This window comes from Molothrus ater, chromosome 11, assembly GCF_012460135.2.
Source record: "Molothrus ater isolate BHLD 08-10-18 breed brown headed cowbird chromosome 11, BPBGC_Mater_1.1, whole genome shotgun sequence".
Classification (NCBI taxonomy): domain Eukaryota; kingdom Metazoa; phylum Chordata; class Aves; order Passeriformes; family Icteridae; genus Molothrus; species Molothrus ater.
Genome location: NC_050488.2, coordinates 19,356,332 through 19,368,949, shown reverse-complemented (window position 1 = coordinate 19,368,949; position 12,618 = coordinate 19,356,332). Strand labels below are relative to the sequence as shown.

At 44.5% G+C, this 12,618-nt stretch overlaps 1 protein-coding gene across 1 annotated transcript in view; it reads right to left on the bottom strand.

The window, feature by feature from the left end:
• Positions 1-12,618, bottom strand: part of LOC118691564 (contactin-4) — a 274,696-nt gene that overhangs the window by 85,258 nt on the left and 176,820 nt on the right. The window contains 1 exon segment of the mRNA XM_036390793.2: positions 2,476-2,571. Within this exon segment, the coding sequence (XP_036246686.1) occupies positions 2,476-2,571 (96 nt within the window).

The window sequence follows — 12,618 nt, the reverse complement described above, 5'->3', positions numbered from 1 at the left end:
TCACTGGGACTGCCCAGCTCATGCTGTGGCCACAATGAGGCCCTGGTGTTCTGCACAAAACCAAAGCCAAATTTGAGCTCCACACAGACTTTTAGGATTTTTGACTGTTTCCTCTTGTCCACTCAAACACCACCAGCAGCTCATCGCCCTGTTAGCCAGGCCCCAGTGCCACGTCCCCAGAGCAACATTTACTCTTCAGTGATTTCTTCTGTGGAGTTTCAGGGCAGAATGCTTGACACAAGATCATTGTTGGGCTTTTGATTAAACAAGCTGCAGAAATAACGAGGGAACACCCTTCACACGCAGGGTAATTATCTCAGAAAAATCCTGACAACGAAGGCAGGCTTCTACCAGTCCATTAGGGACAAATGGAGAAGGCAAAGGAAAAATAGGAGAGGAAAAGAACTGGAACTTCAGGCAGACAAAGGGGTCATCAGTCCAGCAGGAGTGGCCTCGGGGGTGGGAATCCACTGCTGCAAGCGCGGAAAGCGCAGCAGAAGCAAATGTTTGATTTGCATTCATTCCGCCCTCCAGCCCAGCCGCTTCCCGAGCTGCAGATGAACATTTATTTTCCAAACCTCCAGCACTCAGCATGCACTTCATCAGAGGAGGCCATCACATCATTATGCTGCTTAACAGAATGTACCAGCACGAGGCAGTGACCTGGCAAACAGCGGCTCCCCGCCGCACGGAGCGCGCGCTCCGTCTCCATTCGGGGGCCGGGGCCGAGCTCACATCCATGGGCTTGAATTTCCAGCTCATTTCCAACCAAAAACTGGGACAGTGCACGGCAATGCCCAGATTGTTCTGTGCGAGCTGTACACACACACACACAGCCCATTTGTTGGTGCTGAAAGGACTTGTTCATCATTTGGACTCATTTTCGGGATGAATTTCCTGTAAGGCTGGAACAGTAGGAAGCTCTTTATTGGGCATCATTAACAAGAAAAAATAGAAAGAAAGCCTCAACAGCTAATGTATGTAGGCCAACATAACTTCACTTTTAGCTGACAGCTCCTCAGAAATGGATATTTCCAAGTGGCAAAGTATTAGACTCACAGATGAAAGGTTAATGGTCTGGATGCTGATCAGTGTCTTTTTAATAAAGTCACAATTTTTAAGCCCAAGACAACCAGTGACACAATGGCTGACAGAAAATAATTCCCTTCCCATTTACTGTTTTTCTTTTCCCAAATCTCAGCACCTGGCCAGGATGTTTTTTTCAGGCTTCTACTATTCCAGTGAATGCCCTCATCAGCAAAGCAATGGCAATTCTCAGACTGAACAGTTTTGATTTTTAAATTTTTTTTTCAGATTTCATTTTCAACGTACATATGAAACTAAAGTAAAAAACAAAAAAAAAGAAAGTGTATTTTTTCCCACAATTAGTCCTATGTTTCAGCAGTGGTCACTAATGCCATCAGGCACTTTTTGCAAGGATGATGAACCTGGGTTCGCTGCCCTAATCAGATTCTAAAATAAGTAATCGCATTTTCTCCCCTTATTACCACTCGTGCTTCCAATGAGCTGGGTTATTTTTCACTTTGGAGCTGAGGAGGTTTTTCCTGTTGCACCACAGCATCAAACACTGGCAGCGTTACCATCAGCCTAACAGCACATGGTCCGGGGGGCAATTTCCATCCAGCTGATGAGGCCAGACAGACCTCAAAGCAGGATTGCAAATTCCTTTAAAAGGGCCACAGATCTGTGGGAGATGTTGTGTGGTTTTGACAGAGTGAGCAGCCCCTGATGAAGGAGCCAGCTGCAGTGGCTGGTGTGGGTCCTGGTGGGGAGGGACACACATGGAGCTTGTCAGGCACACCAAGAATTCCAGCAGGAATTCTCACACTACCACTCCCTCTCCAACACATTTCAAACAGAGCAGTGCAACACACACACTCAGGAAGCCACAGACTGGCTGGATTAAAATAAGTTTGTGCAGAACTGAAATTGTTTGGTATTTTCTAAACATTCATACCACCCTCTTTGAAGCAAACAGCACCCTGTGAGATCTGGACACATCCCGAGTACACAGGACACAAAAAATAGCGCCAGTAGTGTTTGAAAAGGGGAAAATAATGAAAAGATGATGCACAAAAGTGGCTCTGCCAGCAAGTTCAACTTTTTAGCAGGAGACACACCCAGGTCACAAACAGAAAGACTGAGCTAGGAGGTCTTGGTCACACCTTCAGCATATGAAGACATTGCTTTGGTTTCTACCAGTTCATCTCTGAAGGTTACACTCAGAAGTTTATCTCTGAAGTTTATCCTCAGATCCATGAAGTGCTCTTGCTCTGCATTTGTCCCCCACTGGAGCTTCCCCAGGCACCAGGACCCCTCAGCCAGGTGGCCCTGCCACCACCACCCTGTCCTCGCAGGCGGCTGCTCCAAACTTCCTGAAAACCCTGAGAATTCCCTTGCCCGAGAGGGGAAACCCCAGAGTTCACTGCAATCAAGAGAAGGAAAGCTCTGTACCTCCAGAGTGGGGCGGGGGCCCGCAGAGCAGCACCATGCCCTGGCCCTGGCGGACGGACACCGTGCTCCTCGTCCTGGTCTTGAAGTTCTCAAGGTCTGCCAGGAGAGAAGGAATTCGGTTAGAGGCTGATCATGAAGGGGAAATGATGAAATAAAGCAAATATCAGCGTGGAGGGTGGGCTGGGGGGACCTGAGGGGAATGTGAGGAAAGCAGGAGGCTGAGGAGCATCAACAGGGGGATCGGGAAATGCCTTCCCCAGGCTGGAAAGGGAGAAGGTGCTGATTCACCCACAGAAACAGACACAGCTGGAGAGAACCCCAGCACCTGTAAGGCTGGGGGAGGTTTGTTGTATGAATTTAGGAAGAATCACTGCATTAAATCAGCAATTCCATCCCAAGGCAGGCTGCTTCCCTCGCTGCTGCTGCCCTCCCATCCCAGGTGTGGAGACCCTTCCCTCTCACACCAGCTGCGTGTGAAGCCACAGAAGTGCTTTAATTAAATTAAATTAAATTAAATTCCTCCTTCCACCTCTCTCTTTTTCCTCTCCTCAGGGCCCACGCACTGCAAAAATACAACTCCCCCTGCTCTCCTTGCACACTGGATTCAGGAGTGAAGAGAGGAGGTGACTCTGAGCTCAGAGTGCCACCAGGATTGTCACCAGCAGCTGCTTCGTGGGAGCACCAAGACATGGAATCACATTGGCAGCCTCTGATCCTTTACAATTTCCTGCATTTCAATTTTCATTTTTTTCCCCCTTGTTTCCAGTGTAGCTGAGCCTTGGTTTGGCAATTACAAACCTGTTGTCAGTGCAGTTGGGAACCAGAGGAAACACAGAGGTGATAAATATTTATCAGCAGGCGCTGGTAGGAACATCATTATGAGGTTACAAGGATGGAAAACTGAGCCTTGATTTTTATCCTCTCTTAAAAATGTTTTCTGCACACATACTTAAAAACATTTAAATAAATAAAATCCAAAGTTGTCACTGCTTCATTTCCCTTTTTAGGAAAGAAACCATTATGGGCCTTTCTCTGTTTCTTTTCTGGCTTAGGACAAAATAAGAACAGGAAAATAAATTATCAATTAGAGAGATATAATTTTCATTCCTAAAGTCTATAAAATTTGCAAGTTTTTTTGGGTTTTTAATTTTTCTTTTTTTTTTAATTTTACAGGAAGCACTGTAACATTTCTCTGGCCACCTGCCAATGCACAGATTTTTATGTCTTTTGACTGCACACAGGCACAAGGCTGGATCCCATCCTCTCTGAGGACAGCTGCAGGAGGAGTAACAGCCTAAAGCCCAAAGAATGCCTGCAGGAATAAATGTGCTATTTTTTACATCAGTATTGACAGGGAAAGGATTGCTACCAGGAAAAGCAGACTCTGCTTGGGTGAACATGTAGGAAATGCTGCAAGGATGGTCAAAATCAGCAAATAAAGCAGAGCATTCATCACTCTTGCTTGCACTGCAGACCATCAGGCTTTGGGAGCCAGCCCTGCAAAGCCTCATGCAAGCACTTCAAATCTGCCTCTGAGTAAAATAACAGGATTAAGATAATTATAAGAAAGGCTAATGCCTGATCAAGGCCATCAGGCTGATTGTGCTTTCTGAAGGCCATGGATTTGTTTTTACAACACCTAAATTGGAATGAACAATGATATAATGAAGATTTTATTAGTGAGGAGCTTCCTTTAGGAACCACCTTGCGATCTTTGAGTCGCAGAGAGGAGGGCTCAGCCTCATGGTGGCAACACCATCAAGTTCCACCTCACTTTGTCCCCAAACCTAAAAACCCTGGGTAGCAGAGGAGGATTTCTGTTCTTATTTGCCCATAAAAATCCCAAACCCAACAGAGAAACACACCGGATAAAAAGGAAAAACTGAAATATTAAGACTTGCAATTCAGGAGATCAATGTGCTGCCAACAATTCTCCCAATACCAACCAAGGCCTCCAGTGAGCACAGAAAAATATTGTGTGAGCTCCAGTCACCCCAGCATGAGAGAAGGATTAGTAATTAGCAATTAGCAATGATTTCAAGAGGAGAATACATCAGGGGGTGTAAGAGGAATGCAGACAGGTTACTGTGAGTAACAGCTACTCACACCTCATTTAATGAATGACTTGAGGTGCTTTTAAACACTTTCTGGACAGTATCAATTCTAAATCAGGCTGAACAGGCCCACAGAAGCAGAAAGCCGCCTGTATTATTTAATTTCAGCTGGATGTGTTTAAAAGCAGCTGCATGACTTTGGGAAAGTCACTTCAGCTCTCGGTGACAAAGTTTGCACATCTCTGAGGACAAGTCCTTGAGCTGTGTCTCTCAGAAGAGCTTTAATTAGCCAATATTTGCACAGAGCCTGGACATCTGCCTCTGGAATGCACTGGAGTGCAATGCACACACCAACACCCAGCCTCGATGGGGCCTGGAACGGCTTTGCTGCCATAATGAGGTTTTTCTGTGAAACTCTGCCTTGGTGCTCGGTGCCACAGCTTGGGCAGGCACTGGGAAGTGATGCCACAGATCCCCCAAAAATGCTCCAAAAGCCCAGCAGGAGCCAGCAGCAGCTGCCAGCCCCACCAGCTCCTCCCTTTGGGCAGGGTATCATTGTGTGGAATGAGCTGTTGTGGGGTTTAATAAAAGCTTAAGCAACCTGAAATGATCCATAGCCCCTCAAGGCTGGGTAGTTTGTCTCAGTAAATGGCATTTGGAAACTTTAATCAAACCCATATGGCTTTGCACAGTAACAATTACCCAAGTTGTCCAGAGTAATGAAAGATTTCCCCAAATTTTGCCTACAAAAATCAGTCTTTATAGCAAAGAAGATTCAATTATAAGCAAAACAAAAAGAACTGCAGCCTTTTCTCCCTTCTTAGGACCTACTTGGGTTTGAGCTTTATAAAATGTGGTCATCCTTTTTCTAAATGACTCCTAGGCAAGCAAAGTTTTAAAGAAATATATTTGAAGAAATATTGCCCAGATGGCATCGAAGGATGGGCAAAAAACACATCAGCTCCTGCTGGTGGGGTCAGTGTAAAACTTGGCCTCAGATTTCTGAATTTCCACCCCTGATCATTTCCAGCTCCACTGATTGTCCCAGTGGTGAGACTTCCACCCCAGCAGAGCAGCTCCAGAGCCCCCCTTGGTTCCCATGGCTGGCTGCAACAACTTCAGAAATGATGGGAATAACAGGAATGATGGGAATAACATCAGCAATGATGGGAATAACATCAGAAATGATGGGAATAACAGGAATGATGGGAATAACATCAGCAATGATGGGAATAACATCAGCAATTATGGGAATAACATCAGAAATGATGGGAATAACAGGAATGATGGGAATAACAGGAATGACAGGAATAACAGGAATAATTGGAGCAACAGAAATAATGGGAATAACAGGAATAATGGGAATAACAGGAATGATGGGAATAACAGGAATAATTGGAGTAACAGAAATAATGGGAATAACAGGAATAATGGGAATAACAGGAATAATAGGAATAACAGGAATAATGGGAATAACAAGAATAACAGAAATGATGGGAACGGCAGAAATAATGGGAATGAGAAATAATGGGAATAACAGAAATGATGGAAATAACAGGAATAATAGGAATAACAGAAATGATGGGAATAACAGGAATGATGGGAATAACATCAGAAATGATGGGAATAACAGGAATAATGGGAATAACAGGAATGATGGGAATAACAGGAATTATGGGAATAACAGGAATAATGGGAATAACAAGAATAACAGAAATTATGGGAATGGCAGAAATAATGGGAATGAGAGAAATAATGGGAATAACAGAAATTATGGAAATAACAGAAAGAATGGGAATAACAGAAATGATGGGAATAACAGGAATAATGGGAATAACAGGAATTATGGGAATAACAAGAATAACAGAAATGATGGGAATGGCAGAAATAATGGGAATGAGAGAAATAATGGGAATAACAGAAATGATGGAAATAACAGAAAGAATGGGAATAACAGAAATGATGGGAATAACAGGAATGATGGGAATGAATAACAGAAATAAAGGGAATAACAGAAATGATGAGAATAACAGGAATGATGGGAATAACAGGAATAATGGGAATAGCAGGAATGATGGGAATAACAAGAATAACAGGAATAATGGGAATAACAGAATAATGGGAATAACAGAATTCCTGAACTCAGCACGCCCCGGGACCCCGACTGGAGCACCACGACTTCCCTCAGGACCTGCCAGTCTCAGGGCACTGGGATGTGACAGAAATCCCTATTTTTTGTGAAAGCTGAGCTCTGTTTTGCTGCCTTTGTTTGCCCCAGGAGCCTTTCCATGCTTTGCTTTGCTTTTTTCCACACGTGCCTATTTTTAGAGCACAAAATGCTTCGTAATTACACCGGTGCTGCAATTAGGAGGGACCCCTCTGTGCAAGAGCTATTAAAAACCACCCAAAAAATATTACAGAGAATGAGATGAGGAGTCAATGATGCAAATTGGTGGTGGCAGGTGTCTGCATGTCCTTTGGAAAGCCAATTTCTGTGAGTGTATCATGTGGGAGGCAGCTCTGCTGTGCAGAGCCTTGAATGACACGCTGTCAAAAACTCACCATTAGTGAGCCCTTTGTCATTGCAGTTCAGGCTTTTTTTTCCTAATGATTAGAAAAGCAGTGTCAGTGCTGTTTTCACCTATTATTCCTGTTTAACTGCTATGAAATGATTTCTGCTTTTGCTCTGTTCCGACAGAAGTGTACACACATCAATCACTGCTTTATACATCAGTGGGTTTTAATTGCCAAAGAAAAGCACGGCTAATAGGCTTAGAAAAGTAAAAATGTTAGTGGGTTTTACTTGAAAGTCTTGGTCTAGAGAGTTTTATGAAGCAAATTTGATCACACACCGTTGATATCACTCAGTTGCTGTGAACAGCGAGGAGTCCCCAGGGCACAGGAGCTGCAGCCCTGGGGATCATTATTCCTACAGAATGAGGTGCCCAATGCACCTGGACAAGGAGAACACAGAGGTTGTGCCCAGCAGCAGCACAGGGAGGGAGGAGGGTGGGTGATACCCACACATCTCTGCATCCAGCTGGGAATTACTGGGAATTAGCACTGCCTTAGTGCCATTCCTGCTGTACTAAAAATAAGTCTTGGGTTAAGGAACTCCTACTTCACTTAGATGAGCAACAAATCCTTGGATCAGCACTTCAGGAGTTCTTTTAGCCTGTCTGTATTTTATGGGGGGTTGGTATTTCACCCTTGAGACTTGGTTATACTTTGAGCACAGGAAAATAAAATGGTTAAAAATGATTGATAATTTAGGAACTGAAATCAGAAAGCTAACACACATTCACTGGCAACTTTGAGTATTCTGGAGTGGACAAAACAACACCTTTACTAATATGAAAGGAACTTTAAAGCACCCACAGAATAGGAAATAATGATATAGGTAAGGAGTAATTACCTTTCTTACATGCGAAATGCCCAATCCCCTCGGGTACCCTGCCACAGCCAAAACACCCAGAGCCAATTTTTAAGCATGACTTAAAGAGATTTGCAGATCATGATGGGCTTTGCCTTCTCAAACCCCTTCTATAATTTTAAAATAATCCCAGGAATCTAAAATTTAGGGTGGTGTTTAAGGTCATATCCAGGAATAATTGAAGATTATTTCTTTTATCAAAGAGCACACGATTCATCCCAAGGGAATCTGATTAGGCTGGCAATGGCATCTCCAACACAAAAAACTGATGGGAGGATTGGTCAAATCCCCCTGTTCAGACTGAGCAAAGAACCTCCATCCAAATATCCTTGGGGACGTTTGGATGCCCTTTCCCAAATTATTCTCATCATGTTTGCACAACTCTCCACTGACAACAGATCCCAGGTTCATGTCCTGGACAAAACTCCCAGCCAGGTGGGCAGGGGAGGCATTGGCAACATAATCCCACTCCACTGGCTCCAAACGGTGGGAATTTAAAATATTTAGGAAAAAATTAAAAAGGAAAGGGAAAAGGGAAGGAAGAAGGGAAGGAAGAAGGGAAGGGAAGGAAAAAGGAAAGGAAAGGAAAGGAAAGGAAAGGAAAGGAAAGGAAAGGAAAGGAAAGGAAAGGAAAGGAAAGGAAAGGAAAGGAAAGGAAAGGAAAGGAAAGGAAAGGAAAGGAAAGGAAAGGAAAGGAAAGGAAAGGAAAGGAAAGGAAAGGAAAGGAAAGGAAAGGAAAGGAAAGGAAAGGAAAGGAAAGGAAAGGAAAGGAAAGGAAAGGAAAGGAAAGGAAAGGAAAGGAAAGGAAAGGAAAGGAAAGGAAAGGAAAGGAAAGGAAGAGCTGGGTTTTCTGCCAGCCCTCTCACCAACTCACAGAGATGAAGTTTTTCAGGCTGTGTCCTTGCTGGTGTGTCAGGACTACCCAGAGAGCTGTGTGGGTTGGAATAAAACCCCTTTGATACACAGCTTAATAGAATTTTAGTTTAAGAGCTGCTGTTCTAATGAATAATTTTGAGAGTCACTGATTTGAGAAATAGTTTACAAGTCTGGGGATGAAAGCTTTCTAATTTGACCTTTAGAGCAGAAATTTCACTGGGATTTCTACTTTGCCAAAGAGAAAAGAAAGGGAAAAGAATTTTTAGAGGTAAATATCTCAGCATTCCCCCCACCCTATCCCTGCTGGAAAAGATTTTCCCTTGCACTTTATTACCGTGGCCATTAACAAGGCCCTGAGTTTTCCACTCCCATCTCTGGTCTCTCATCTCTGTCTGGGCCCTCTGTTGAGGCTGTTTGGATTTTCCCAAGCGTTTCTGACCCCTCCTGTTAAAGCCAGGCTGATTTCTGCACCCACATGGCTGCAATTCCACCTCCCTGGGGTCTGCAGCTCCCAGCAGGCTGCAAGGCACCCCCAGGGCTCTTTCCTTCCTTCACCCCACTGCTCTTACAGGGAAACAGAAATTCCTGAGAAATTTTCTGAGAAATTCCTGCAAGGCCCCCGTTTTTCTTTTCCAAAAATCAAACCACTCTTCTCTATGATATTATGGAAAAAAATAAAATCCTCCTTGTCTTCATGTTCCACTTCATAAAAACTGCCTATTTGCCTTCTTTCGACGGGAAATATTTCAAACATTTATTTTGAAGCAGCTCCTCTGCTTGAGACAAAATGCTGAGGACTCTGAAAATTTTATTACTTTAATCTAGAAAATCTGGGCAGACATTTCCCCTTGGGTTGACTGGAATGGGGTTATTTCACTCTCAGAAGTTTTTTATCTTTTCCTAGATGAAAAAAAAAAAAAGGCAAAAAAAAAAAAAAAAAAAAGCTCTGTTTGCACTTTCTTGCAGCAGAGATGATCTGCAGTGGGCAGAGAGCAGAACTTGCAGGGGCACAGGGGGTGCAATTCAGGTGCCTCCCGTGCTCCCCTTCTGCCCCTTCCCACTCTGGGCAGTGGCAGGAATGCAAATTCAGGCCCAAGATAATGCAAAATACAAACACTGAGCCACAGAATTCATCAAAGCCCACCCAGTGCCACGGCGGGGACACCTCCCACTGTCCCAGGCTGACCCCAGTCCTGTCCAGCCTGGGACCCAGCACAGCCCCAGATTTTCTGGATATCGTGACTCAAGCTCACTCAGCTCAGCAGGACATTTCAAAGGGAAATTTCCCTTTACTGGCTAAAACCCCCCCCAAACCCCAGCCCACAGAGATGCTGATCCTCAGAGCTGCCCGCTGCTTCAGCCTCCCTGTGGAAATTCCCATTTTGGTGCTCAGCAGCATCTCACAGCGCTGATATTTTCCCATTCTGTTCCCCTCCCAGCCCGAGTGAATAATGGCATGCCAGCCATGTGTGCTGCAGACAGGGAAGCCAAGGTGCCACAGCTTCCACAAACACGTTTAAAGCTGCCCCACCCTCCACGTGCCAGTGCTGGCTCCTGGCTTTACTTTCCAGAGGGAAACCAGGGGGAAAAAAAAAACCAAAACCAAAATAAAGACGAAGCAGCCACTGGGATAAAGTTGTTCTGCACTGCCCTTGCATCCCATCAATAGAAACAGAAATTGTCCTGCAGAATCCAGCTCTGGCCTTTGCCAAGTCCATGCTGGGGTCCTGGAACTGCTATTTCCACACATTTAGAGAAAATACTGATTTGCATTGATCCAGAACCCCCTAAGGACCATCTAAGGAGCATAATTATTTCTTGAGCTAGGTCAAGAACATTATTTCATTCCAGACCAGGAGGTTTAGAGGCAAAAGGGGAGGTGTCACAAGAACATTATTATTGTATTCCTCTGTCATTATTTCCAATGACAGAGGAAATAACCCAACCTCCTGATTTCTTGTCCTGTTCCCCAGCCACACACACCATGAAAACTGACCAGAATATGCCATGAAAACATAACCCAGCAGCTCTGCAGGCGTTTACTACTCTAAAATCAGTTTTTACAAGAAGTTTGGGGGTTCATAAAAAATCCGAACACCTACATCATCATATACTTTTTTAAGAATAAAGCCCCTGATATAGAAAAAATAAATACCTGCATTTTGAATATTTTTTCATATTAAAGGCAAAATGAATAAATATGAAGAGAGACGAGGAAAACCATCAAGCCTGTTCCTTGCTTTTCCCTGAATTCCTAAAGCAGAAGAGGAACTGGGGTGTTGTGAGTGGCCTGTGATGCTCAGCTGGCTCCAACACCTCCCTTGCAACCCCCTGCCCTCTCCAGAGCTCCCTCCAGTCAGAAACCAAAATATCTTCCCAAAAACCACTGCAGGATGAGGAGATTCCCAGCTTTAGGACAATGTGCACTGACAATTTCCAAGTGCCACTGCTTGAAGTAATAATGAATTCAGCTTATTTATAAACCTAGGGGGGGGAACAAAGCAGGTAAAAAATCCTCCATTTCTGCTCTGACTTAAGGGTCCTTCTATCCCAGATGGAAGTAAAGTAGGTTATAGATCCATCCTCTGCTGCAAACTCCCTGTTGGTCCTATTCATCAAAAATCAAAAATAAAAAATAAAAAATAGGAAAAAGAAAGGGAAAAAAGAGGAGCTTACGTGAGGCTTAGCCTAGTTTTCCACCCAGCAGGGACTGTGGGGAAGGAGCAGAGGTTGGGAGCTCATCTCTAACACTGATCCTTCCCTGTGCACAGCTCAGCCAGGATTTCAGCACAGAGAGAAACCCTGGCGTGTGGGGACACATGGAAAAATGCAAATAAATGTGCTCCTTCCTGAGTAAAGGTGACAGCAGCACCAGTCCTGGGGGCTGGGGGTTTCCCTTCAAAAAAAGGGTTTTCCTTCAAAAAAAAAGGTGTTTTTTTGAAGGAGAAAAACCTTTCTATAAAATGAATTCTTTTAATAAAGTGTGGGGGGGAGACAGGCAGGTGAGGGGCTGGTTTTGGGTAAGGCAGCTGGGCTGTGGTTGACATAAATGGCATTTTTCCTTGAAAAGGCAATGGAGGAGAATCAGGGCTTTGGCCCTTGGCAGGAAATCACACAGAAATAAAGGGAATAGCAGAAATGATGGGAATAAAAGAATAATGGGAATAACAGAATTCCTGACCTCATCCTGAACTCCCCAGTTTAAGAGCTGGGGACTCCCCAGGCAGGCTGCTCCCACAGGCTGATGGCAAACAGGGATGGCACATCCCAGTGGGGCTGGGGAAACCTGGGGTCTCTGCAGAGGCCAGGACTGGACATTCCAGCTCCAAAATGATGATTATTCACACAGTTCCAGGTCACAACAAAACCCTTCAAACGCACAGAGGCGCCGGTGAGAAAAAGGGGTGAGACGGGGGATGCAGGGGAAATTGGGTCATGGTAAGAAAATCAGTTTCTGAAGATGTAAGGAAAAACTAAGGAAATGTAACGATTTTAAGCAGGTTTGTGGGCCCTTGGTGTCAGCAAGCTGCAGTGGCTGGCTGGGAGTTTTATCTCTGAATTCTGGCCCTGTGTGGGAGGCAATGCACTGATGAAAATGCCAGGAAAAAGGGAAAGAAAGGGAAAAAGGGAAAGAAACTGTGGGAAAAACTGGGGATTTGAAGTCCAGGTTCTGAATAAACAGAAGGACCATCTGGGTGAGGAACAGCTGAGTGGGATATTTCAGTATTGGGGTGCAAAGCAGTGCTGGAGCACAGGGATGCAGGGAATGAGGGCAGGCAG